Source organism: Photinus pyralis, unplaced genomic scaffold (assembly GCF_008802855.1).
Source record: "Photinus pyralis isolate 1611_PpyrPB1 unplaced genomic scaffold, Ppyr1.3 Ppyr1.4_LG9, whole genome shotgun sequence".
NCBI classification, from domain to species: domain Eukaryota; kingdom Metazoa; phylum Arthropoda; class Insecta; order Coleoptera; family Lampyridae; genus Photinus; species Photinus pyralis.
Window position 1 is genome coordinate 4,695,697 of NW_022170878.1, and position 26,529 is coordinate 4,722,225.

A 26,529-nucleotide genomic window follows, 5' to 3' on the forward strand; every position below is an offset into this window, starting at 1 on the left:
ATGTGTTTAACATAGCAATGTCAACTAATTTTTTACAGTTTGAGGCTTCTCAAAGAGAAAAAATCAATTCCTACGTGATTCCTACCCTTTACCATTGAAGAGTGATATTTTTGATACATGAATTGATATCCACATTGAAAAACTGGACGGATTGGATAAGGACTGACAAATTGAAACAGTTTGGGACTTGTCAAGGAGAATTAATAAAGCAGAAATTTTATCATGATTCATATCCTTTGCCACACATGAACGGTATTTTTGATATACGAATCGATAGTAGCACTAACAAATTCAACAGAGAGAGAACTAACAATCTATCAACAGTTTGGAGCTTGTCAAAGAGAATTATTAAAGCATTTCATCACAAAATGTACCTCTTAATCCGGTTTACCACTGATTGTCGATTCTGATACATGAATCGATATCCGCATGAGAAAACTGACGGATGCGCATAAGGACTAACAAATTGACAACAGTGTTGGGACTTCTCCAAGCGAGAATATTAAAGCTGAATTTTATCATGATTTCATATTCCTTTGCCACACTATAGAACGGTATTTTGATATACGAATTCGATAGTAGCCACTAAAAAATTCAACAGAGAGAGAACGTAACAATCTATCAACATTTGGAGCTTGCCAAAGAGAATTAAAAGCATTTTCATCATCAAATCGGATTGTTATCTTTCTTTACCATTGAAGAGTGATATTTTTGATACATGAATTGATATCCACATTGAAAAACTGGACGGATTGGATAAGGACTGACAAATTGAAACAGTTTGGGACTTGTCAAGGAGAATTAATAAAGCAGAAATTTTATCATGATTCATATCCTTTGCCACACATGAACGGTATTTTTGATATACGAATCGATAGTAGCACTAACAAATTCAACAGAGAGAGAACTAACAATCTATCAACAGTTTGGAGCTTGTCAAAGAGAATTATTAAAGCATTTCATCACAAATCGTGATTGTTATCTGTTACCACTGATAGTCGATATTTTTGATACATGAATCGGTATCCGCATTGAAAAACTGGACGGATTGGATAAGGACTGACAAATTTCAACAGTTTGGGACTTCTCAAGGGGAATTATTAAAGCAGAAATTTTATCATGATTCATATCCTTTGCCACACATGAACGGTATTTTTGATATACGAATCGATATTACCACTAAAAAATTCAACAGAGAGAGAACTAACAATCTATCAACAGTTTGGAGCTTGTCAAAGAGAATTATTAAAGCATTTCATCACAAATTGTGACTCTTATCCTTTACCACTGATTATCGATATTTTTGATACATGAATCAATATCCGCATTGAGAAACTCGATAAATTGAAAAAGAACTCACAAGTTGTTGACATTTTGGTGGTAAAAAGTTCATGATAAATCGTGACTCCTATCCTTTGTCATTGGTGGGAAATATTTTCGATATATGAATCGATATCCGCAAATGGACAATTCAGGACTGAAAAATTGACAATTATTAAAGTACAAATTTTATCACAAATCGTGAATCGTCAGCAAATTTTTTAGATTGAAGGACTCCTATCCTTTGCCATTGGTATACGATATTTTGTATACATATTGAAATTTCAAAGTTGTGTTTTAGAAAAGCTATAAAGTGTACGTACTTATTCCACCATGATGTAGGTAGCTGTGGTCCTTCTCTAGGGAGAGCAAATCCGACTGGGAACTGCGATCGGGACACACATCCTTTGGCAAGACTAAGTTAAGCGTGCACAAAGGTATTTGGGTCGGTTCCCCTCGCGCCACCTTAGGATCGCTTTTGAAAACTATGCGAGTTGTCGCCTCGTCATCCTAAATACGCAAATTAAATTTGACTTAATAATCGTTGCGGGAAACTTACGGCGTCTCTAAGTCGCATGGTGAAAGCTAAACGATTTTCTCTAAACGCCTGAAAGCAGAATTTGGGTTGGTCGTCCGACTGCAAGATTGGCACTAAGTTTCCGGAAAATTCCATATAAATATCTTTTCCTTCCAATACTTCGATATCGCGACTCTTGGCTATTTCAGTGAATTGCTCTTGGTGTTCTAAAGTTTTCTCTTCCTTATCGTCGGTCATGCAGAAGACTCTAACCCGTGCCTCCAATACGCTTATCCGTTTCGCGAACACCACAAACTTCGCCATGAAAGGTACGTGAGCGTGCTGTTTATTCAAATCAATTACCAACTCGGTAAACAACAGACGAACTTACATGAGTGTATAATTCAGTTGCCATACGCGCAGATTCGGACACGTTTCGACAGTCCATAAGCCAGAATCTTGCCGATACTGTCGTCGTAAACGACACACAATCCTTGACGAATGAAAGCGGGGTGGAGCCGGTAACATCCTCCCATACCGCTTTATTTTGACCTCCTATTTAAAAAAAATTTAATGAAAAGACGTTTTACTAGCGAAAGGAAGTGGAAATTGAATCCTGTTCGGTTTTAGACCGGAGATGCCTACCCATTACCCTATAGTTAACTGATTTCAGACAAATCTACTGAACATTGTCTCAATGTATAACCTTATACTAAGTACACTAAGCAACTAAAAATGTTAAACTATCTGTTGGAAACACAATAGTAAAAGCGCCAGTATGGAACTAAATTACCTGATTTAGTTCCTGCGAAGCATAAATACCAAATAACGTTTTTTGCAACAGTATATACAGACAACATAGATATACTATAGGTAAGAACGTCACATGCTAGTGAGTGATGTGGTTACACTAAGCCTCTGAAAATGCACCTTCTGAAGTATGAAAATTGCACTATTGACACTAAGTAGACGTGGTGCCTGTTGGTGCACAATTAAAATTGCAAAAGAGAGTAATCTGTCTCTGAACTACAATAGTAAACGGGCTCTTTTCAATTTATACGCTTGCCCTTTAAACTGCCTCCATTCAGCCCAAAAAGGCGGTATTTCTAAAGCACCTCTTCGAAATCCTACTCATACGCCAGTTTTTAACGTTTAGACTCTTTTTATCCAGTTGTTTTTTTTTTAATACGTGAAAGCCTTTAACGACTCAAATGCACTTACAGACCGTTAAAGTCCGTAATCTTCAATACTTGAATATTAAATATGGACTAAGGTGTTAAGGGTCCCTGGTTCAAATGTATATCCAGGTACAATGGTTGGTAGGTTAAATGAAACTGGATCGGGGGTCAACTTGAACAACGACTATGTTAATAATTAAGATCGGCAAGCAAAATCTTGATTTCGCATTGGGTAATTAATATGGGATGCATATCCATTACCATATATTACAAAGATTTTAGATCAAAATAATGTGATTTCTAGCAATTTTATGTGCACCAACAGACGTTTGCACAAACACTTATCCGTAGCAGTACTGTAGAAAAGTGGTCACTTCGAGAACTAAAGGATCTAAACAAAATTGACCCCTACCTGTGATTGAACATAGCAATCGAAGGGTAGGTGCCGATCCAGAATACTGATTAATCATCCCCTGGGAATGTGCGCGCGGCGCTGGCATGCTAAGCATGATTGCCTTGTGAAATTTGCGTCGACGTGGTTCGACGGTTACCACAGGCGATACGGCGACGCCGTGGCCCAACAACTTCGCAACTGTTTCCGGTTCGATCGCCTGCGCCTGTAGATTTCGAACAAAAAATTGGTTGCGATCTCGTGTAAAAAAAAACTTAACGTACCTGTAATCCGACCCGTATCTTTTTAGTGAGCGCGTTCTGTGGGAAGACAGCCTGCACCAACGGAACGGCAGAACTCGACACTGTTCCGCCTTCCGGACCGATCGCGTGAACTTCTTGTCGAATGCGAGAGACGATTGCGAAATAGTGCGGGAAGTCGTTGGTCAAAATCCGCGTGATGCGACTCGTGTGCAGATCTTCGATTTGATTAAGTTCTGCAAGTTAAAGTCGGTAAACGCCGAAAGAGGCCGGTTGCGATAATCACCTTCTCCTTCGAAACTGTGATTTAAAACGTCTTGAATCGCCTCCTCGCTCGACTCCAACGTGTGCTCCTTCCACGTCTCTCCGTTGTCGGAACGAAGCACGATAATCTCGCGCTGCTTCCCCCGCAGCGAAGCGAAGTGCGGAACTTCGAGTATGACTGGTCTGAAACGAGAACAATGCACGGGGGTGGTTTTCGTTTCGAGATAATTACCCCAAAAATTTTGCGCCGACCGGGCCGAGCTCGAGTACACGACTGGCAAGCGCCTCCCCCTCCATCAAAGGCGGCGGATTTGTAATTCGCTGCGGACGAACGTAGCGGCAGGTGATGCGTGTGGGGCTCGCCGCGCATTGCGGCGGTACAATCACACGAACGCCCGAGTGTCGACATCCTCGCATAGCCCCACCTCTCGCGTCCACCAAAAACGACACCAGAAAGCTAAACAGAATAAAAGACGTTCGTCATCCTTCTCTACCATCAATCTTTGTGGAAGCGTGCTTTAATTTGGAGGGTGATTACAGGTTTAGTTTACACATCACAGACATGCGTAGTAAAGTCTAATCTGTACAAGGAACTTACTTTCTCCAGCTTGGGGAACTGTTGCCACAACACAAGAATGGAAAAAAAGGAGTTATTTACACATTAAACATTTGTACAACAGTATGCATCACGACCTCCCATTAGACTGGGAGATTATGATGACGCAATAATTTACGAAAGTGCCCCAGTGATTTTGGCGCCCGAGCAATTTATAGATACGCCACCGATTATTGCAATTGCGGCCAACAAACTAGAGAAGTGATATTTCGTGTGGGAACTACGGCGTGCATGTTTCTAACCGAGTAGTTCGTAAGGTTAATAAAAGGAACAGCTACCTTGGAAAGCCTACAGTTGTGATGGGCTGCCAAATAGTTCATGGAAACTTGTGAGCAAAATTTGCATTGAGTACAGGCATATGAAACGTAGGTTGATCGCTAGAGGGCGCACACCTACACTTTTTTTAAAGTCACTAGATATAGAAAGTACCGCAATCATCCGCCATTTTTGGGCAAATTTGCTGCCAACTTAAAAAAAATTGACAAATAAAATCTGAATAGCTGTAACTTTTTATAACCTAACTTCATAGCACTGTCATGTTTTATAAAAATATATACAGATATCTCCAAGCAGGTGGAACAATCCCTAACATTAAAGTTACTAGAATTTGGTAACTTCCGCCATTTTTGGGCAAAAATCATGTGTTCTCTCTCTAACACACGAATCCAATGGATTGAGGTACTTTCTATATTAAGTAACTTTACTTTTTTTAATTTACACGGAGTTGACTGAAAAATTGAGTTGATGCATATCCATTACCATCTGGTGCAATATCTTAGACAAATATCTAAGTATTTTCTTTGTTTTGATAAAATTTACGCAAAGGCCTATGATTACTTTAATTAAGCAACATGCCTCTTTCGTAACAGCAAAAAATCGGAAGATTCTTCCTGGACTGTCGCATGCTCTTCCTCTCACAGATTCATTTTCATCCTCGGATGCGCTTTCTCATACGCCAGGTAGCTTCTCTGACTCGGTTGTTAACGTTTGAAACACGCATTATAATCTTTCGGACATTCATTGGCATAATGTCCCTCGCCCGCACAATTGAAACATCGCACTGCTTGTTTCGGTTAGCCATCTGCGCTCTCTGACTTTACCCGTGGTTTCACTTGAGCGGTTGTCCTTTGTATGACCCGGTTATTTACATTTGAAACACGCATGATCATCTTTTGGACATTCATTGCAATAATGTCCCTCGGATGCACAATTGAAACATCGCACTTGTTTCGATTTGCTACCTGAACTCTCGGACTTTACCTGTCGCATCAGTGCTCTCGTTTTCTCCGTCGAATAATTTGTCTCGCCACGATTTTTGTAAAGTGTCCGTCCCGCCCCGTCCCGTCAGTAATACTTTCTGTCTCAATCCAGACACAATTTGCTCTGTACACTCGCTAAATGTTAAATTTAGTATGTTGCACAATCTGAGTTACTGATGGAAATTGATTTCATCATCTTCACGTGGTGTTTGTACTCGTTTCTCCGCCCCCTTTTCTTTCTTCAAACACCGTTTCAAAAGAAAACGTTTCGTGATCCACCTCCACATTTTTTACTTTTTGACTTGTATTGTCACGTAAACGACGTGTTACCCATTATTCTATTATCAAACAGATTTCACTTGTATCACGCCCGTCCAGCTTTATACGAAAATAATCTCAGAAGATAAAGAAATTTAGCAAAAGATACACCTGCAAATTTCATACAATTTAAACGTCTTATCAAATTAAATAAAGCAATTACATAAATCAGAGCAATGAAAATGTACTTTAAAAAATGTAACAAACTATGGGTTCTGCGCGAGGCGAGGCGGCGCGACCGCCGGAGCCGAGCGTAAAGTTGTCGTGTAAACTACGTCACGCGGTCATTATTTTGGTTTCAGCACCTTCGATAAGTTATATATTTCAATTTTTAAGTGCAAATTACGAATAAACACAAAGTTTATTTTACTTGAATTTGTATTTCCGTGTTTGTTTTTCCTTTTAGAAATTTTGTTAGATGCGTTTCGTTTAAATTTGATCGCTTTTGTCTTGTTCAATCTAGATAAGGTGCTAGAAGTAGACACCGAATTTGCGTTATTCAAAGAGGATATATATGGTCGTTGTGATTAGAGGTTTTATTGTCAGGCGAAGTTTAATTAACGCACGTGTTCTTTTGCTAATAAGGAGACGCAGGTGTTACGAAGAATTACGCGTTTCATGTGGAGAAGTGGGGTCGTTGGTTTTATGGAGGAAGAGGTGTTCCCTTAAATACTGGAGAAGAGGCTTTTTTTACTCTTTTTTCGTGACGGTTTGAGAGCGTGTGTATGTGAAAACGTATTTCGTCAGTATTGTAATACAGTGTTGTTTATTATCTGAAAAAGTTAGTATGTGTGTGAGCCGCCCAAGCAAGTTGTTCGACAAGGTTTATCATTTATTAAAATGAAAACTGTTCTACCGTCCGGAAAGTGTTATCAAGAAGAACTGATGTTCCTAAAGCTGTCAGAGTGTTTGTGTCAATGGATTATTTAATAACTGTATGTAAGAGATTTTTATTTATTCGTCTGTCGAACGCCTGCGTGCGTGGTATGTGTAAAAACAAGCTGAGTGCTTATCTTTCTTCCAGCATTGTTGTTTTTATGTTTTGCTGACCAAATGGTTGTCTGTCATTTAAACTGCGTGTTTAATCGAAACCAGATAGAGCTTTCATGTCAGATTTTTCTATTCATGCCCAAGAATTATTAAGTGGCCGTTTGCACACGGCAATCTATTACTATTGCATAGCTGAAGACATAAACACATAAATGTAGCATACCACATTTTCGGCCGTTTGATCAAAAGTGATCAACGTCCTTTGGTCCTTTAATCCGAATCAAATTTCTTCCTGTCATGTATTTTGTAGTAAAGTAATAATGTGGTATTGGGGCATTCAAAATTTGGGTAGATTTTTGACAAGAAAATTTGGGAACGTTGTGCTCAGATAAAGCGCCAATTTTAGATAATCCAAGAAAATCAAAATCGATAGGCTACCTGAATTATACCTTTAAATCAATAAATAAATAAATGTCAAATGCGGGTAATACATCATCTGGTTTATGATGCAAACGTTATAGGAAACTGTGACATCGCAAGAAAATGCAGATAAACGACCATGGTTTCCAACATAACTAGGGAAAGGTAAAATGACCACAAAATTTGCTCAATTCGTTCTACACGTTGATTTATTGTTGAGGTATATGGAGAAGCACTTGTGGAACAATATTTACCACTTTTTCCAGTGAATATAATTAATTAGACGCCACATAAATATATACCTCAAGCCCGCCTTGTCTGCTTCACGCGTCAAAATGAAAAATATACTTATTCCTGCAACGTTTGGTTGCAATTTTTTATATACATGGTAATTCAAAAATATATGAAGTCAACCAAACAAACCTTGTTATTGACCCCCAAAACTTTGCTCACAACCAATCCGAGACTATTGGCCACCTGGTATGGTTTGACACGGAAAAGTGCATCGAAATAACCCAAACACGAAAGGTTTTAACGGATCAATTCTATACAACTGGGTGTTAAATAGTGCTGAGTGGTACGGAAGCACCTCTTAAACTGGTACCTGTCTCTGAGTAAACCGCCGCCGTGTCTGATCGGTCCGAGTTGCTTCAAATAGTATTCTAGGGCAGACCACTCGTCACTGCGCAAAAGCAACACACACACACTACAATGCCTTCACTTTGTCAGCGACCGACGCCGCCCCTTACAAGACTAAAGGGGCGGCGACGGTACGGTATAACAAACACAAAGCCACAATCTACGTAAGCACCGAACGGTACAGTTCGAAGAAATGCCACTCACCCGACCGTTATCGGTTGACGATTTATGTCAACGTTATCCGCGACCGTGCTCTCCGTCTGGTACTGCTTGGCTTTCGCCGCGTAGTACTGGTTCGCCTGTGCCGTAGTCATGTAGTCGCTTATACTCGAAGGAGCTGTCGAGAGAGTCGCGTTCAAACCATCGAAATTAACCTACAAGTTTTACGTACCCATCGAAATTCTGTTATCGCTCTTCTCATCGTTGGTGACGTCCATTCGCCCGTCGTCCGCCAAAGATTTCATATCGTCCATCGTCATGTACTTGTACTGCTGCTGATCGCCCAAAATGGGATCTTCACCTGCGCGATCGAGAGCTATAGTACGAAATTTACGTTCGACCTCACATTACTGAGTCATTCATACGCGCTGATAACAAAACCGCTCTTATCACGCGTTCCTTAATTAGAGTTAGATAAATAAATAGGAGAGGAGAAAAAAAAACGTAACGAAAGAAATGACAAGTGGGTTATACTTGTGATAAACCCAATAAAGTTGTTTGATTAATTTGTGTCATTAATTAATGTGTACTTATAGTTTTGGATGTGTATTAGTCTACTATTGTTGTGCTATTAAATTAAAAGCCTGTCCCGGGCCAGCTGAAAATTGGAATCCAAGTACAGAAAGTGAGAAAAATTTCGCATCAAAGTATGCTTTAAAATAGGACATATTTTTGATTTATTTTTCATTGGGGAATCGATTTTATGGAGGGCTGCATGCTAAAAAGTACTGGTAAGCGCAAAAAACAATGAATTTCAGCACAAAAATAGCTCCTCAGAGCATTTTCAGTGCTATGAGGCCAAGTATAAAAACACTTAGAACAATGGAAAGTAGTCTAAATTGTCCCAGAGCTTTTGTATAACTCTTCAGGCTCTTCCAGAGCGTTTCAAGACCAAGCCAAGACCCTGGAAATCCTTCCCGAATATAAAAACACTTAACAACAGCGGAAAGCAGTTCTTTAATGCACTTTTCAAAACAACCTATAACTTTTCAAGGTCGATCAGAGTCTTCCAGAGCCATGCCTGAACTGGATAGATCCTCTCCAGAACTTTATTTGATCTTTCTACAACAATCAGAACACCTACCAGAGGATTAGGATTTAGGATTTTGAAGGCCGTTCAAAACAATCAAAGAATTTACATACCGTTCTGGAAGCTATATAGAGATTTTAAAAATGCTCCAAAGAATCTTTCACCGTTCATACCTTCACTCTGCATAGGTTTGTGCCGAACTGGCACTGGTTTTAAAACTATCACTTTTGCGTAGAAGTTAACGGCACAAACCTAGGCAGAGTGAGGTATGATATGGTAAGTCAAACCTCTACTCTGCCTAGGTTTGTGCCCAACTCGCCTTTGGCTCGCTCCCCACTATTTTTAAAATTTTAATCACTTTTGGGTGGAAGTTGACTTTAATGCCGAACGATCTGATGGAATTCAAATATTACTTTTAAATAAACCTGGGCAGAGTAGAGGCATGACATACCCCATCATACCTTTACTGTGCCTAGGTCACTTGAGTGTCGAGCGAGTCAAAGGTAAGTTCGGCACAAAACCTATGCAGAGTAAAGGTATGATAGGGCAAGTCATACTGCCTAGGTGTGTGCCAAACGATCCGAAGGTATTCAAAAGTGAGTTTTAAAACGAGGCACCTAGGCAGAGTAAAGGTAGGATGGGGTGAGTCATACCTCTACTCTGCCTGGGTTTCAAAACTATTACTTTTGCGTGGAAGTTGACGGCACAAACCTAGGCAGAGTAGAGGTATGATATGGTAAGTCATACCTCTACTCTGCCTAGGTTTGTGCCGAACTCGCCTTGTTTTTAAAACTATTACTTGTGTGGAAGTTGAGTAAAATGCCTACTTTAATGCCGAACGATCCGAAGGAATTCAAAAATGGCTTTTAAACAAACCTAGGCAGAGTAGAGGCATGATACCCCATCATACCTTTACGCTGCCTAGGTTTTGCGCCGAGTGTCGAGCGAGCCGAAGGCAAATTCGGCATCAACCTAGGCAGAGTAAAGGTATGATGGGGTAAGTCATACCTCTACACTGCCTAGGTTTGTGCCGAACGATCTGAAGAAGAAGATTCAAACGTAAGTTTTAAAACGAGGGACCTAGGTAGAATAAAGGTAGAATGGGTGGGTCATACCTCTACTCTGCCTGGGTCTCTGAATTTGCTCCCAATCTACAGATTCATTAGGTTCTTCGAAATCTTCAGTTTCCGTGAATGTTTTAGATTCATCTGTTTCTTCAATTCTTACAGTTTTTCAATTTATTCTTCTTTAGATTCTATAGCTCCATCCGATCTTACCGGTTAGGTACTTCACATTCTTATTGATTGCTTCGTAGGACACTTTTCATATTCTTCAGAGCTTTCCCAGAGGTTCTGCAGATTCTGAGACATTCTTCGAAAATGTAAGATACTTCAGGCACTCAGATTTCATACCAGAATTTTTGAACACACTGTATATATGACCGCTACCAGCTTTACTGACCACCCGGTATATATGGACAAATAATTGGGCGGTCGTTACTAAGAAACCGTAGCTTCCAGATTTATTTATTTCTTCTAGGAGTGAGAAATAGAAGGTAAAAGTAATGTTTTAATTTGTAGAGCCGTGTAATTGCTGATAAAGGAAACTAGTTGTTGCCATAGAGATATGAAAATTGTTGTTGTAGCATCGACTGCCCTCATTGCATGGGAAATTTCAAGAGGCAATGGATGTTAATCAGAATTATGAATTTAGAAATTTCATGATAACATTTAGGTCAGTATAATTAACTATCGGTAATTAATTATGTTACCACAGATGAATTGCCAGATGCGCGCTTAATTAAGACAAATTTTAAGAACAGTCCCAAATTTTTATCATGTCAGGAAGAGGCGGAGTCGGAATATTCGACGTTCCCTCTCCGCATTTTGGGAAGTTCATATGAGGTATAACAGCACGATTCAGGGGGACCATCTTTTTGGCAATTTCGCTGTGCTTGCGTGCATTGAGAATTTTCGCTTTTCCTGCATTTGATTTCACGTAGATACTGCTAATTAATTTATGCTCTGTTGCTTGAGTTCCCGTTAGGGAAATCTGCACCGGGTACGTGTGCTGTAACTATGTTTTAGTCGCTTCCCTGGACGTAACCGCTTGCCGAATTCTAGACTAAACCGTTTCTTCAATTGACCGCCTGTGGCTGCCGATTGTGACATACCTCCAAGACCGTTCTGAAACCGCCCACCTTGGCCTGAAGCAAGGATTTAATCTTCTGGTGGCGCTCGAGTCCGTTCGTCCTTTCCGTAGACATCACATGCTGGTTGCCGCTATTTTCGCCAGCTGGTGTGGTTTAATTCCAATCATTTGTAATGTTTTTAATTAAACTTTAATCTTGTATCCACTAATTATATTGTTTAACGCCATTTGTGAGCGGGCTCCCCCCCCCCCCCCCTCAAAGTTCGTCACAATCTATCAAATTTTTCTGACAAATCGTTGAAAAATCTCTTAAGAGTCTCTGAAGTCCCCAGAGAAGTTTATGCCAATTATTCGAATTTTTCCGAGTTAAAAGTTTCCAAATTTTTTCCAATTCTTCCAATCTATCAAATTCCGTAGATTCTACAGATTCAAATGTTTGAGATTTTTCAAAATCTTTCATTTTTCCAAAAGTACGATAAGTCCATCACATTCTTCTGTGACTTCAATGGTCTCCACCGTTACTTCTTCCAAAATGAAATTTTTCAGATTCTTTGAATTTGATTCTTCAAATCTTTAAAAATTCTTTATGTTCTAAAAGCTTTTCGTATTCTTCAGTTTCTTGCAAATCTTCCTGTTGTTCAAAACTGATACTTATCAGTATCTGTAATTTGTCAGTTTTGTAATTCCTGTGTTTAAATTAATATTTTATGATTTCCGTTTTTCCGATTTAAATTTCACAATGCTAATTTAAATCCAGAATTAAGACAAGCAACGCCATACAGCGTATGTTAACTGGACTAACGGAATTTCAATCCGGCCAATGACGTAAGCACAATAATAGGTAGCAGCCAACGGCAGCTGATTAGGCTGTGTTTAGTGTCATTGGAAGCGCGCTACTTTATCAAGATGTTTAAGATGAGCAATTAATTAAAGAAGTTTTAATTTTAGAGCGCTTTGATATTAGTTAGTTGGGTGATACAGATTTTTCAGCCTCTCTTTTGGTATACGGGTATTTTGTAAAAGATACGAACGTGATTTAGAGGGGATCTTTTGGTATTTTCAACGCTAATCGTTAAATTTTTGCAACCCTTAGTTTCTTCTGTAGAAAATTCAAGTTCAAAATCTTGAATTATCTTTAAAAATGCTAGTGAAACTTCCCGTTCTTCCTTTTCTTCGATTCCTCAGGTTTTTCTGGTTTTCAGAATTTCTCTGATTCTTCAAAATTTTCCAATACATTATATGGCTATGGCTTCTTCAGATTGTTCGTATTGGTTTCCGCTTCTTTCAGTTCTTTGGATGCGTCTGTTTCTTCAGATTCTTCAAAATTTTGCATTTATCAAATTTATGACGTTTCTAAAATCTTTTATTCTTCATCTTCTTCAATTTCAAATTCTACAGATTCTTCACTTTGTTCCCGAATCTGCAGACGTATATCTCTGAAAAAGCTTCTAGATTCTCGGAAGAATCATTCTTGCCTTGGTCGAAACCCCGCCCACTCAAAAATAAGACAAAAAAAAAAATGATTTCTCAATTTTTGAATGTGCCTAAATAGCAAAAATAATTATTATCCACCCGTTCGTGTGTTTAGTGGGCGGGGTTCGGTCTGGGGTTGATCTACCAAGCCTAATCGACCAATTTCCGTTCTTCACCATATACACGGTGTCCATTTTTCATGTATCATCTAAGAAATGTCGAAAGATGAATCAAACGTAAAGTTCCTATTTTAAAGCATATTCTGAAACATAAACCTCCTGGATTCCTAACTATTTTTGTGTGTGTGTGTTCGAGTGCACCTTAAAAATTGAGTGTGTTTGTTTGCACTGTGAAATCAACGTTTCAAAAAGGAGATACGTGTCTGTGGAGTCGTGCATTAATGAACGTATTTGAGAAACTTACTTGTGTAATTCATATTTCCCTGATAGAAGGGCATGTACACATGCTGAGCATGCACGGGACGACCGTAAACCACAATGGGCTCATCCACAATGCCTGCTTGCAACACAACCACAAATGATTTTTTTTTTAAATTGTAACAACTACATTACGTAAGTTTTTTGTTGTCTGACTAAGTAGGTGTTAATTACCATAACAGAACCGGTATTACCATCACATTAACATGTCATCAGCATAATTAATGCCGCTTGCAATATCTACCTTTTTAATTTGGATTAGTAGTGGGGGTCAAACGAAGTAGTAGGGTGTAGGGATTTTTCAAATTTTTTAAAGAAAGAATGATTTTTGATTATCACAGTTTATAACTTCTAAATACCATGAGTAATTTTGATTTTTTAATTGTAAATGAATTAGTGACCTCTACTTCATTCTAAAAGATAAAAAAATTTCAAAGAGAAACTTTTCAGCATTCCAAATTTTTAAAGAAAGTATTGTTTTTGAATTTATCAGTCTAAAAATCCTATATTTTTGATTTCTGAACTCTATACTATTAGAGATTTTTGCATTCATCACTGCTAAAAAATTGTAAATTTTTTTCTTTAAAGTTGTCAATTTTGAATTGACCTTTTTCAAAATTCAACATTTTCGTTTATTATAATTGTCACATTTTCTTCAACGAACGATTTAAGTATTCTACATTTAAAAAAATGATTTTTTAATTCATCATAGTTTACAAAATCTAAACTCCATCATTAATTTTTCTTTTTTTTTTTAAATTGCATATAAAATATATTTTTTACTTTTATTTGCAAATTCAAAATTTAGAATTTGGGGTAACAAAGTTTCAAAAAGGGATATATGTATACCTAGTTTTTAAATTTCAACATTTTAACTCTGGCAACCAAAATTCTCATACCTCCAAATTTTTTGTTTTGATTTCGAAAAAGTTTTATTTTTTCAGCATTCTCACAATCTAGAAATTCTTACACCGGTAATTTTGATCTTTGTTAAATTGTAAGAGAAATATTTTTTTCACATTGATAAATTTTTTTTGCAAATTCAAAATTTCAGATTTTTGCATCATTACGCGAACAATTTCAAAAAAATTATTTTAATTTGCAAACACATGCAACAAATGTGACAGCTGTCAGGCTTTTCTACGAATTTTGAAATTTGAGGGAAATAACCAAACTTTTAATTTACTCAAAATTCAATTCAGAAATTGTTTTTTTCAAATTTTTCACGGTTTCAACTCCGGCAATTTTTTTAAATTAAAGGAATTTTGACAATTGCGATTTGACATCTTTATGACCTGAGATCCACACATCAGACAGGTTCAGCATTCAATGTCAAATGCGATGTAATCAAAGTAACAAACCTCCTTCATCTTCAGAGTCAGACATAAACGTCTCTTGCATAGCTTCAGGTGCGACAACCTTATACTTTTCCTCTATGTTAATCGTAGTGGTGGTGGTTATGTTCGTTTCCGTGACGACCTTTAGCTCCTCCACGACACTTATATACCCAAGCTTATTGGCGATGCCTAGCGCAGTTTGTCCATTCTAGAAATGGAAGATATCGGTGTAATTTCTAATCGCGACGGGCGAATTACTTACATTAGTAACAGCGTTGGGATCCGCCCGGTTTTTCAGCAGTAGGTTAATGACGAGAACGTGACCCTGCTGCGCCGCCTGGTGGAGCGGCGTGTAACCCGATGTCGTGGTGGGGTTCACCTCGGCCCCGTGCTCGATTAACAGCCGAACCATGTTGACGTGACCGTTGTGGCAGGCGACGTGAAGCGGGGTGTAGTTGGATTTGGTGCGCGAGTCGGACGGCGCGCCGGCGCGCAGCAGTAGCTGGGCGACGGGGACGCGATCTTCTTGGGCGCAGAGGTGGAGGGGTGTCAATCCGTTCTGTACATTAATATGGATTTAAAGTAGTTGCCAAACATTTGGCTAATTAGTCGATTACTTGACTATTTGGCAAGTACAAAAACGGAGTCATGCGTCACTTATGACAAATATGATCCGAAAAGAGAGATTAAAAACAGAGTTGGGAGAAACAAATGAAGGATTCCAACAATGACAGTAACGTATGGTCCAAATGAAAAAAAAAATGGCTGTGGCTAGCACAGAGACCAACCACACACCTGCGCATGACAGACCGACATCATTGAGATTTTGTTTGATTCGGATTCCTGGTGTATAACAACGTGTAAAGAAAAGTAGGGAATTCACTTTTTACCCTAATGCAACCCTTTACTAACGTGCGGATGGTAAAAAATGAGAAAAATTATGCTAAAAAGACACTTGTGTCGATTGACAACTAGTATCATTTGAAAGATCATCGGCATAGTTTTGTTTAATACCCTATATTTGTCAATTTACTTATGATCCAAATGAAGACAAAGGAAATGGGAAATTAAACAATTATGCTAAAAAGACAAACTGTGTCAATTGACAACTAATATAACTGCAAAGATGACTAGGACATTTTGTATAGACTCTTTTACATTCTTAGTATTTTTCAATTGACACTTATTAGTGTTTGACAATTGACACTTAACTAAAACTGTCAATCGAAACTTGACATGTATTGTCATCGCGCAGATACGCACTTTGTCAATTGAAACTTCGGATCTGCGAATTGACATATGTGTCAAATAAGAACTAACATAATCTGTAAGACAACTAGGATGGTTTTTTACATTTTTCAATTTATCACCTAAAAATTGTCAATCAAAACTTAATGTTCATTACAATTGACATATACTACCAGTTACGTAATTGTCAAATCAAACTTGGTATTGAGTACCAATTAAAAATAATATAAGAATATCTCGAAAATGAAGTGTCGGAAGAGGGTACTCATAAAGGGTAAGTGGTATTATTATTATTGAGCCTACAAGACCTACATATACAGGGTGTAGAAATGTCAAAAAAAGTTCGGTGAAAGAGGGGGCCGAAATTTGGAACACAGGTTTTTGAGTATTATGTTCTCTCTGATATCATCAAAAGTGTCAGGAGCCTCACCTGTCTCAAAAGTCTTGAGTCTCAAGGATTTCAAGCGTCTCAAAGAATCTTACGACGTGGAAAGTCTCAAACCCACAACTATCCCTACAATTTCAAGGATCTAATGAGTTTTACGGGTCAAGAGGTCAAACTATCAAGATACTCAATAGTTTTAATGACGTTGAGAGTTTCAAGTGGCACAATAGTCAAGAGTGTTAAGGGTTACAAGGTTCTCTAGTGTCGGAAAGGGATCTCACGACTCTTAAGAGTGTCAAGAGACTTGAGATTCTTTTAAGTGTCTCAAGCGGCACAATGGTCACAATTTTTTGAATAGTTGAAAGGGTCTTGAAGTAGGAAGTAGTATCTCTGGTGTCTCAAAAATTAAAGAGCTAAAGATCCCAAGAATGTCAAGAGACGCCGAATAGTTTTAAGGGTTTCAATAGTCTCAAAGTTGTCTTTAGAAGAGTATTAGCAGTCTATACCTTGAAGGATCTCAAGAATCTCACACGAGGCTCAAAGATATCAATGTCAAGAGGCAATAATTTCAAAAGCCCCAGGATCTTCAAGTTTTTAAAGAATTATAGGAATCGTAACAATTTTAAAACTCCCATGAGTTTCAATCGCCCTCAACAGTGTCAGTCAAGAGTCTCCAGGGTCCCAAATGCCTCAGGAATGTGTCAAGCATACTAGTGTCTCAGGAGTATCAAGGGTTTCAAAAGTTCAAAAGTCTCAAGAGTGCCATAACCTTATGGATCTGAAAGATCTGATGAGTCTAAACACCTCAAGGTGAGTCTGGAGCTTCTCAAGATTCCAAAAAGACTAAAAGTTCTAAATAATTCAAGAATTTTAAGAGCTTCGAAAGTCTTAAAGGTCTGAAGGTTCTAAAGTGCGTCAAAAGTAGAAGGGTTTGGCTCTGTATCTGAGAACCTATCCATCGTAGAGGCTTGCGGTAAAAAAAGTTATTACTAAAATGGCCACGAGCAAAACCTGGAAAATATTTTTAAGTTTTTGAAATGGCCGTTAGGGGGCGTAACTGCAATCTGGAATTTAAAAAAGTGATGTTTCTGTGAATTCCGCTATATTAACCTAACAAAAAATGCCAGGTCTTTGAAGACGACGATAATCTGAACCTTTTTTGTTTGACAATTTTTCCTGTACCTCTAAAAATGAAGTGGTGAGGGGTATTCAAAGGTATCCGTAAAGAACACCCTGTATCTTCGAAACGGCTGAGCCGAATTAAACAAGCTCGGGTTAGTTCAAAAGAGCTATTCTTCAGCTACAAATATTATAATATTTCAAGTTTTGTTAGTTTCACATATCGCCGCTTGAGGGTTTTTTTCGACATTCCGACAGAAATGGTTAATTTTCTCAAAAAAATTAAATAATTTTCTCAAAAAAATTAAATGCATTGGTTCGATTTTTTTTTCGTGAAAAAGTAGCTAAATGATGCCTAAACAAGCTAGCGAAAAGAGCATCTTGATATCTTGAGATATATATATGACATTAGAAAGATATAGTGATGGTCAGCATTTCGAGAATTTACGGCGGCATTAAAAGCTTCCTTTTTTAAATCGATCCACCTTAGGGCCAGAAATTATACAATAAAAATAATTCCGGAAAAATAAGCTTAAAAAAATAAAATTTTGAGGGTATAAAATTTTCTTTGGCCTAAATTTTAGGTTAAGAACAAGATATCGAGACGCGGTTTTCGCGAGCTTGTTTAGGCATCATTTAGCTATTTTTTCATGAAAAAAAATGAAACCAACGCATTTAATTTTTTTGAGAAAATTAACCTTTTTTGTCAGAATGTCGAAAAAAGCCCTCAAGCGGCGATATGTGAAACTAACAAAACTTCAAATATTATAATATTTGTAGCCGAACAATAACTCTTTTCAATTAACCCGAGTTTGTTAAAATCGGCTCAGCCGTTTCGAGGATACAGTGTTCTTTAAGGAAACCTTTGAATACCCCCCACCATTTCATTTTTAGAGATACAGGAAATATTGTCAAACAAAAACGGTTCAGATTATCGTCGTCTTCAAAGAGTTGACATTTTTTTCTTAGGTTAATATAGCGGAATTTACAGAAACATCACTTTTTTAGATTCCAGATTGCAGTTACGACCCATAGGGGCCATTTCAGAAACTTAATAATATTTTCCAGGTTTTTATCGTGGCCGTTTTAGTAATAACTTTTTTACTGCAAGTCTCTACGATGGACAGGTTCCCAGATACAGTACCGCGCATTCTTATTTGGCCACCCTGTAGATAATTTCAGAGGTCTCAAAAGACCAAAGGAGTTTCAGGTGTTTCATCGTCCCCGTTTTGAGTACCAGCAGCGACACCTGTGAGACCTTAATCAAAATAGTCTGAAAAGTGTGGTGGACCTCAATAGTTACAGAGTTAAAGGACATTACTTTTCATTATGAGCCTCAAGGGGTTAGACTCAAATGTCTTTCATGTTTCAGGAGTACCAAGGGTTGCAAATATCAGCAAAGCCCAAGGGTCTGAGGATTTTGAGAGACTCAAGAGTACCACCAATGATCTTATGGGTATCAAAGATACCTAAAAGGCTAACAGTTTTGAGTAACTGAAAAATCTTAAAAAATGTCTCAAGAGTCTCACAACTTTTAAAAGTAAGAGGCCTCAAACGCCTGAAAATCTTCGCGTTCTCGATTCTCAAATCTGCCCTGATAAAGATCGCAATATTCCCAAGAATTTCCAAATGTGAATCTCAAGGGCTGCACGAGTCTGAAACGTTTGAATAGTACTAGGTGTGGCAAAAATCCCAAAAGGGTCTTAAGAGTTTCAAGCATCTCAAGAGTTTTGAAGGACTCAAGGGTATCAACATTTTTTAGTCTCACCTTCGCCGCGTGACTGGGATTAACATGATGCTCCAACAATAGCGATGACATATCGGAGTGGCCCTCCTGCGCGCTCAAGTGCAAAGGCGTAAACCCGGCCTTAGATTCGGCGTCGGGCTGCGCTCCATATTCCAAAAGAGTCGTAGCGATGTCCATCTACAATTAAAGGTTAGTTCAGGCGGTGTTCCAAGGCGGCGAACGTACCTGATTCTTCCGTGCGGCGATGTGCAGCGGGGTGTGGCCGTTCTTCGCCACCGCGTGCGGAGACGCGCCCTTATCGAGCAGAAGGAGCGCGATCGGTTGGTGATCGTAGTGCGCGGCGACATGTAGAGGTGTGACGCCGTTCTTCCCTTGCGTGTCGGCGGGAGCGTCGCGCTGCAGTAAAAGACGGGCGACGTTTAAATGTCCGTATTTCGCCGCCAAGTGCAGAGGCGTGAAGCCCTTCTTGGTTGTCGCGGATAAATCCGCGCCGTTATCCAGCAGCGCGAACGCCACCTAGGATCAACCCAAAACTATAAAAGGCCTACTACTACAGTAACATACCTCCTCTTGCCCCTCCTTGGCGGCTATATGCAGGGGTGTGTACAGATCTTTGGTGCTCGCGTGAGGATTCGCGCCGTGCTGCAGTAAAAGCATAACGATGTCGACATTTCCTAGTCGCGCCGCAACGTGTAGCGGCGTCTGCTCCTCTCGGGCTTTCGCGTCGACAGCTGCGCCGTTACGTAACAAAATTCTAATTATGTCCGTCTGATTCGCTCTCGCCGCCAAATGTAACGAGCTCTCGCCCCTAACGGTCGGAACGTCGGGATTCGCCTCGTGCTGCAGCAGGTAGATGACGATGTTCATGCATCCCATGAAGCTGGCGACGTGCAGCGGCGTCAGTCCGCTCTCCGTCGTCGCGCCGATACCTACGCGTTCGATTTATGCAAACGGCTACCCTACAACTGAACTTACATACTAGCTCCGTGTTTTAAAAGCAGCTCGACCATCTTGATGCGATTCTTCTTGCAGGCGATGTGTAGCGGGGTGAAGCCGTTGAGGGCGCGCGCGTTCGGATCCGCCTGTCGGTCGAGCAGCAGCTTCGCGACGCGGATGTGACCGCAGTGCGCCGCGACGTGCAGCGCCGTCAAATAGTCGACGGTGACCTCGTCGACCGGCGCGCCGTGATACAGCAAAATTCGGGCGGCGTCCACGTGCTCGCCCTGAGCCGCCATGTGTAGGGGTGCCAAACCATTCTGTAGACAAAGCTCGGTTAGGAATTGGACTGAGGTGACGAGTTTCGGTACCTTGGTCTTGGCGTGCATCGGAGCGCCATTCTCGAGGAGCATGTCGACGACTTGATCGTGACCGGACCTCGCTGCGCAATGCAAAGGCGTCAGACCGTCGCGCGTTTTCGCCTGAATATTCGCCCCCTTCGCCACCAGTAGTGACACCATGTTTATTTTTCCCCACTTGCTGGCGACGTGTAGCGGAGTTATGCTGTGCTTGGCGGTGTAGTTAACATCGGCGCCCTTGTCGTGCAGCAACGAGGCCACTTTGTCGTTGCCGTAATGAGCTGCTATGTGTAAGGGAGTGAAGCCGCTCTTTGAGGTTACGTCGGGATTGTGATCATTCTGCAATTTTTTATTTTATTCGCGTCGAAAGGGGAGACTGTTGAGTGCTCTCAGTCGTCCAATGGCCCATTTAGTAAAATTTTTAGGTTAATATGAAGTAGGTGGCTAGTTAGTGTACAGGCAATTGTTCAGGGGCCCAAAGAGGTGATATTATAGTAATGAAGAAATACGATTAGCTCGCTCCAGGGCCTGAATGATATAATACATATTTCCAAAATTGTATCAGGCGTACATCAAACACGAGACGTCTATCTCAGCTGTTTTTAAAGACAGAGAATGATCTACTAGTGAGATACCAACCAACTTCCATTTCCGTGGATTCTGATTTATTTTAAAATTAATTAAACATGTAAGATTATGGTATCAAAAATACATCAAATTCGACCCTTCTGCGCTCCTGATATGTTCAAAACCTCTTGGTTCAAGCAGGTACACCAATCGACTATCAACATTATTTTAAAATTAATCACACATGAGACTTCTGGGTATGAGATGAAACAAAAGTCTGCGATCCGGATATGTTCCACACTTGTTGAATCCTTTTGATTGAAGAAGACGTTTCAGCAAAACAGAAGAAACATTCTGGATACGTTGAACATCTCTAAGACTTCGGAGCCTCCATAGAGGAACAGCTCTTCCCAGGGTCTCACGAGTTTTTTTAGGGGTTCCTCTCCAAATATTCTGGGTGCACTATAGAACTTCCCAGTTCACCTTTTTGTTTTTTGACGAGCATTCGAGGCCTTTCCACATCCCTTTAGGCCCTTTTCGAACCTGAGCAACACGATCTAGGGGTAGAAAATGTTGCGAATGGCCTAGAGAGGTCTGAAACTGGCCAAAAATGTTCAACAAAAGGGTAGAAATCTTTGAAAGGAGTTGTGGCAAGCTGGTCCGAGTTTTCTAACCATTTTTTAAGCGTATCTCGTGGATTCTTTAAGTCTTTTCTCGAGTTCTCAAGACCCTTCTAGATCTTATTCCGAATTTCATAGATCTTACATCTTTTCTAGAGCTAGTCGAACCAAGAAAAGTTTGCTTAATCTGGAAAGAAAAACTCTGGTAAGAGCGCGGAAAGATCACAAATAATGTAGAAAACGGCTCAGGAAACTCTAGTTCTGCAAAATACTCGCTTTGCAGTTTCAAATTTTTTGTTTGAAATTGTATTTCGTTCGCCATACGGAAATTTACATTTTTACCGCTTCATAGGAAACGTGGACGCGATTAGGTATGGCGATAAGCGAAGCGCGTGTGGAATTAAATATGGGCTGGGTAGATACGATAAGCGCGGGCTCGACCGTGTTGCCAGTTCTGTTTTTACCGAGAGCTACGGGAGCCTATGTGTAGGTAGATGTCTCGTGAAAAAGTCAAACGGGAAAGGCCATTTTCATCAAACGGTCAGTCACTCCATTTCGAAGCGATAAATAAAACAAAAAAGTGGCAAGTAAAACCCGGTAATCAACGACTGGAGGTAAAGATTTAAAGACGAATAGAGGGCGCGGTCAAACTTTTCCTAATAATCGGAAAATAAGCGTATTCGGTGCAGTGGAATTTGGCTTTTTATTCCCGTGCACATACGCCAAGTTTTTAGTGCGGCCGATTTATAATTTACCGTTCCGAATGTCAACACGAGAGGTATGAGGGCGAGTCGGAAAGAAAGTTCGACTGCCTCATCCTGAAAGAGATCCAGTTTTCACATTTTCTTGGAGAACCCTTTCAACGGAGAACTACATTTTTTGATAACCTACCAAAACACCAGTTCTACCAGTATCTACGAGCTATTTTAATTTTTTTTAGTTGAAATTTACCTTTCTCCATATTCTTTACTTGTTTCTCTGTCATTTTCATTACCTGTTTTCTTTCCTCTCCTATCATTCTCACTCTTTGCTCTATTCTCTCTAGTCTTTCTTCCTCTGCACCTTCTCTTACCCCTTTTCCTCTCTTTTGCCCCATTTCCATTTTTACCCTAACTCTCTATACATACTTATCTTTTATCCCATTGTTGTAATGGGGATTATTTAGTTAATTTTTTCGATGATTTGTAGTTCCTGAATACGGTCCTGTCGAATTATTTGCGTATGAAAGCTCGAGGTGTCAGTAAGTCGCGAGATAAAATAGTTAACGAAAAAAATGCGATACAACTGAATTTCGAATGATACTCGAGATCGTTTTTGGGCTGTAACTTTGTGGCCCGATAGTGTACGTTAGTACGTAGCTGTATCATTCGTGTAAATTTATATATTTAAATTTTTTAATTTAAATTGTAAGATGTGAAAATTGCGTTATTTAAAATTAAGGAACATCTGGTCGAGTGCATTTAAGTGCTATCTGGTCGTGCGCGATAAGAACGTTGTTATCGAGAAAGTTAGTTCCAGACGCACGTGTTATTTGGCGCTGATAACACAGGATACAGGTGCACGATTTCTTTGGCGGGTAACTTTGTTGTGGACGAGGGGACATCTTAAAACGTTCCTTATTTGGTGTTATATTGGAATTGGCGGAAGTAGGAGTATCATGGTTTAGTGAAGGTGGTGTTTTGTTAAATAAGAAAAATAAGGAAGAGACGAAGCTGATCACCTCGCGACGGGAAAAGAGCGTGTACGTTTCTATACGTTGTCTGTGGTGAAGCAGTTAAGTTTAAAGTTCGTGCAAAAATTAATGCGGTTTGATCAGATTAAATAGATTCTTAAAAGAAACCTGCAAGTAATTTTAAGAATGTGTCGACCATCTGCGTGTGGGGTAAATGTAAAAACGGGATTGTGGATTATTACTAAATGGGTCCATTGACGACTCGGCAGGGGACAACAAACCTGTAAAAGTAAAGCTGCCGCCTTAACGTCATCCTTCTTAGCTGCAATGTGAAGGGCGGGTAACCGAACCTTCCCCCTGGTGTCATTTTCCAAAAGCACGGTCACGACCTTATCGTGCCCCTGCTGCATCGCGACCGCGAGCGGCGTGAACCCATCCTAAAGCAGTCCGATTAGTTCGACCGAAAGGACGAGACGTTAATAGGTACCTCAGTTGCGAGCGTCTGATTTCCACCCTTCGACAATAAATACTTAACACACCCGTCGTGATTTTCCTGAGCTGCCATATAGAGCGGCGTGAAACCGTTCTGCGACTGTACGTTAATGGAAGCACCATGATGAATGAGTAAACGTACGACCTCTTCTTGGCCGGCTGTAAATTTTAATTTTAATTGCGGACGTGGGGGCATTTCGTACGTACCAAGAGAGGCGATGTGTAGAGCGGTGTTGCCTTTTTTGGTAGCCGCGTCGACTATAGCACCCCTTTTCAAAAGGTCCTGAACGACTTCCAGGTGTCCATCTTTCGCGGCCAAATGCAAGGCGTTGAGACCGTTCTGTAAAACGTAAGTGAAAACATGTGCTTCGCATTAATGATATTCATTCATCGGAATATTAATAAAGTACAATTCGTGTCAATCCATAATAATTACTGCAATAACAGTTGTCCCCTCTCCAACTATGGTGCAACCTGTTCGTACTCAATTCTTACATAATTAAAATGTCCAAGCGACGTAATCGGAGAAATTGATTTAGCTACTTACGGCATTCGACGTGTTGATGTCGCGCACCGTACCAGAATCCAGGTACTCTTGTATTTTGTCTAAATGTCCGGCTCGGGCGGCGCGTAGGAATGCGGTGTTTGGGTCGGCCTGTAAAAAAATTCGCGTTTAATTGGATTTTATGACGACGTGATTATGATTAGAAAGTTAATTGCCGAATTGAAGAAGTGCTGACCGACTTCTTTTCGCATCTACGAATCGCGTTTATCGCATAGAACGCAATTTTATGTGTTTGGGTATAATCGACCTGAAAGTGGTGTTGATTTTGCCGCGTCATTTCATTTGGGTCGTAAGGTTTTTATTTTTTAAGAATTAGGGCGTAGGAAATCTATGTAAAGACCATTAATTTTAGTGATTCTGTTAATATCGCTCCATTTAAAATGCTGCTGCAGATTAGGAAATTTAAGAGGTGCCTTGTTCCGTTTCATATATTGTTTTAGACATCCGGCACTTTCTATTAGTGATAAATCCACATCGTGAAATTGCGGGACATCTGGTTGTTTGCGATAAGAGGTCTAGTTATCGGACGTAAGTTAATTAACGCACGTGTTCTGCTGCTGATAACAAAAGATGCTGCTGGTCAACGTTTTGCGCATTACTTTCGGCGTTAAGTGGGAACGCGTTACTTCGTAGCCGGTGTTATCTGATCTAATTATGATGGGCGCTTTATTTGTAAATACCGGAGGAAGGAGATTATTCTATTTTGGAAGTATTGTTCCCTTAAATACGGGAGACAAGGCAAAAATGGGGCGGCTGTTGTTAGTTCGCGACGGTAAATAGAACGTGTACATTTGTTTACGATAAGTTACTGGCGTGTAGCCCTTTTGAATTTTGTTGCAGGCGCAGTTCGTCCGTTTCGAAAAAAAGGGCGTCGAAGAAGTTAAGGAGTCTTAATAGAAGATCTAAGTTGTCGTCCAATGGTTTGTCCCGCAACCGCCGAGAATCTTTTCCATTTCAGTTTATTAACAAACAAATGAAGTCCAGAAGCGGTCGGCGTTTGTAGTGTCTAATTAGGTGTGCCTTGTTTATCGCAAACCATTCACGACCAGATAATTCGGCTGATTAATAAAGAAAAATTGAATGTAATTTTAAGATTTTTTAAAATTTACTTAATTATCGAACGCCTGCGTGCGGGGTAATTTGTAAGCGTCTCTATCTTTCAGGAATTTTGTTTTAATTTTTTTCATTTAATGTGTTTCGGAATAAATTTGTATCTGTCAATCAATTAGTTGAGTGTTTATTCGAACCCAACGGCCAGCATATTTCGTGAACTAACGCCGAATGAACCGAAGGCGAGCTCGCAATCGTTCGGCGTGAATTTGGGGCCAGTGTATAGTACTGGTCACATACTACCGAGTGAATACTTACCTTCGGCTTGCTCGGCATAAATGAACCGTTCGTTTGTTCAACCGTAACCTCAGCTACAATGGTACTTCGTCAACATTTAGTTTCTAAAATTAAAAAAGTCCTCGTGTGAGATCGAAAGGACTGCATTTTTGTGTGGCAGATCAGTATTCTATTAGTCAGTTTTGATTTCACCATCAATAACATCTTGCCGGGAGCAACCATATTCCATTTGTCAGTACCCACTTCCGACGTCCCGTTCACTCGCAATTCACGATTTCGCTAAAAACCGTCCCCAAAAAAGTACGCAATTTTTGGGGCCCTTCTCAAAGCTCGAGCTTCTATTATCGACACGAGATTCGAGCTTTAAGAGACTTTTGGCCGCCCAAAGTCGACTAGCCCTCAAAGAGGCGCGTCTTGCAAAAGGTGGTAGTTCGCCCTTGGGAGTGCGTTTACTAGATCTTTCCGACGACACCGATTTGAAAACAATCGGACCAAAATTGTAGAAAAAGATGGAAAATACTGAAGATCACCAAGTTAGTATAACGTGCTCGGGGATGGCGCCCAGATATCGCCAATTCGGCGCCGGTCGATAAATGCCGCGTCCATACCATTGTCGGGCGAAAGATCGGCATAAATCAACCGTTTGACGCGAA

At 40.0% G+C, this 26,529-nt stretch overlaps 1 protein-coding gene across 3 annotated transcripts in view; it reads right to left on the reverse strand.

Moving 5' to 3' along the window:
• Positions 1–1,643: 1,643 nt before the first annotated feature.
• The window catches only part of LOC116181395 (ankyrin-3-like), a gene marked incomplete at its 3' end in the record, with an annotated part of 48,922 nt that continues 24,036 nt past the window's right edge, over positions 1,644–26,529 (reverse strand). The window contains 21 exon segments of one of the 3 annotated variants that reach the window (XM_031501754.1): positions 1,644–1,830; positions 1,880–2,179; positions 2,229–2,392; positions 3,428–3,632; positions 3,691–3,902; positions 3,953–4,113; positions 4,163–4,387; positions 8,377–8,509; positions 8,564–8,692; positions 13,469–13,561; positions 14,844–15,027; positions 15,082–15,378; positions 19,340–19,495; positions 19,544–19,834; positions 19,883–20,247; positions 20,298–20,574; positions 20,626–20,952; positions 23,754–23,909; positions 23,960–24,123; positions 24,172–24,304; positions 24,512–24,619. In XM_031501754.1, coding sequence (XP_031357614.1) covers positions 1,644–1,830; positions 1,880–2,179; positions 2,229–2,392; positions 3,428–3,632; positions 3,691–3,902; positions 3,953–4,113; positions 4,163–4,387; positions 8,377–8,509; positions 8,564–8,692; positions 13,469–13,561; positions 14,844–15,027; positions 15,082–15,378; positions 19,340–19,495; positions 19,544–19,834; positions 19,883–20,247; positions 20,298–20,574; positions 20,626–20,952; positions 23,754–23,909; positions 23,960–24,123; positions 24,172–24,304; positions 24,512–24,619 — 4,267 coding nt within the window. 3 annotated transcript variants of the gene reach the window in all.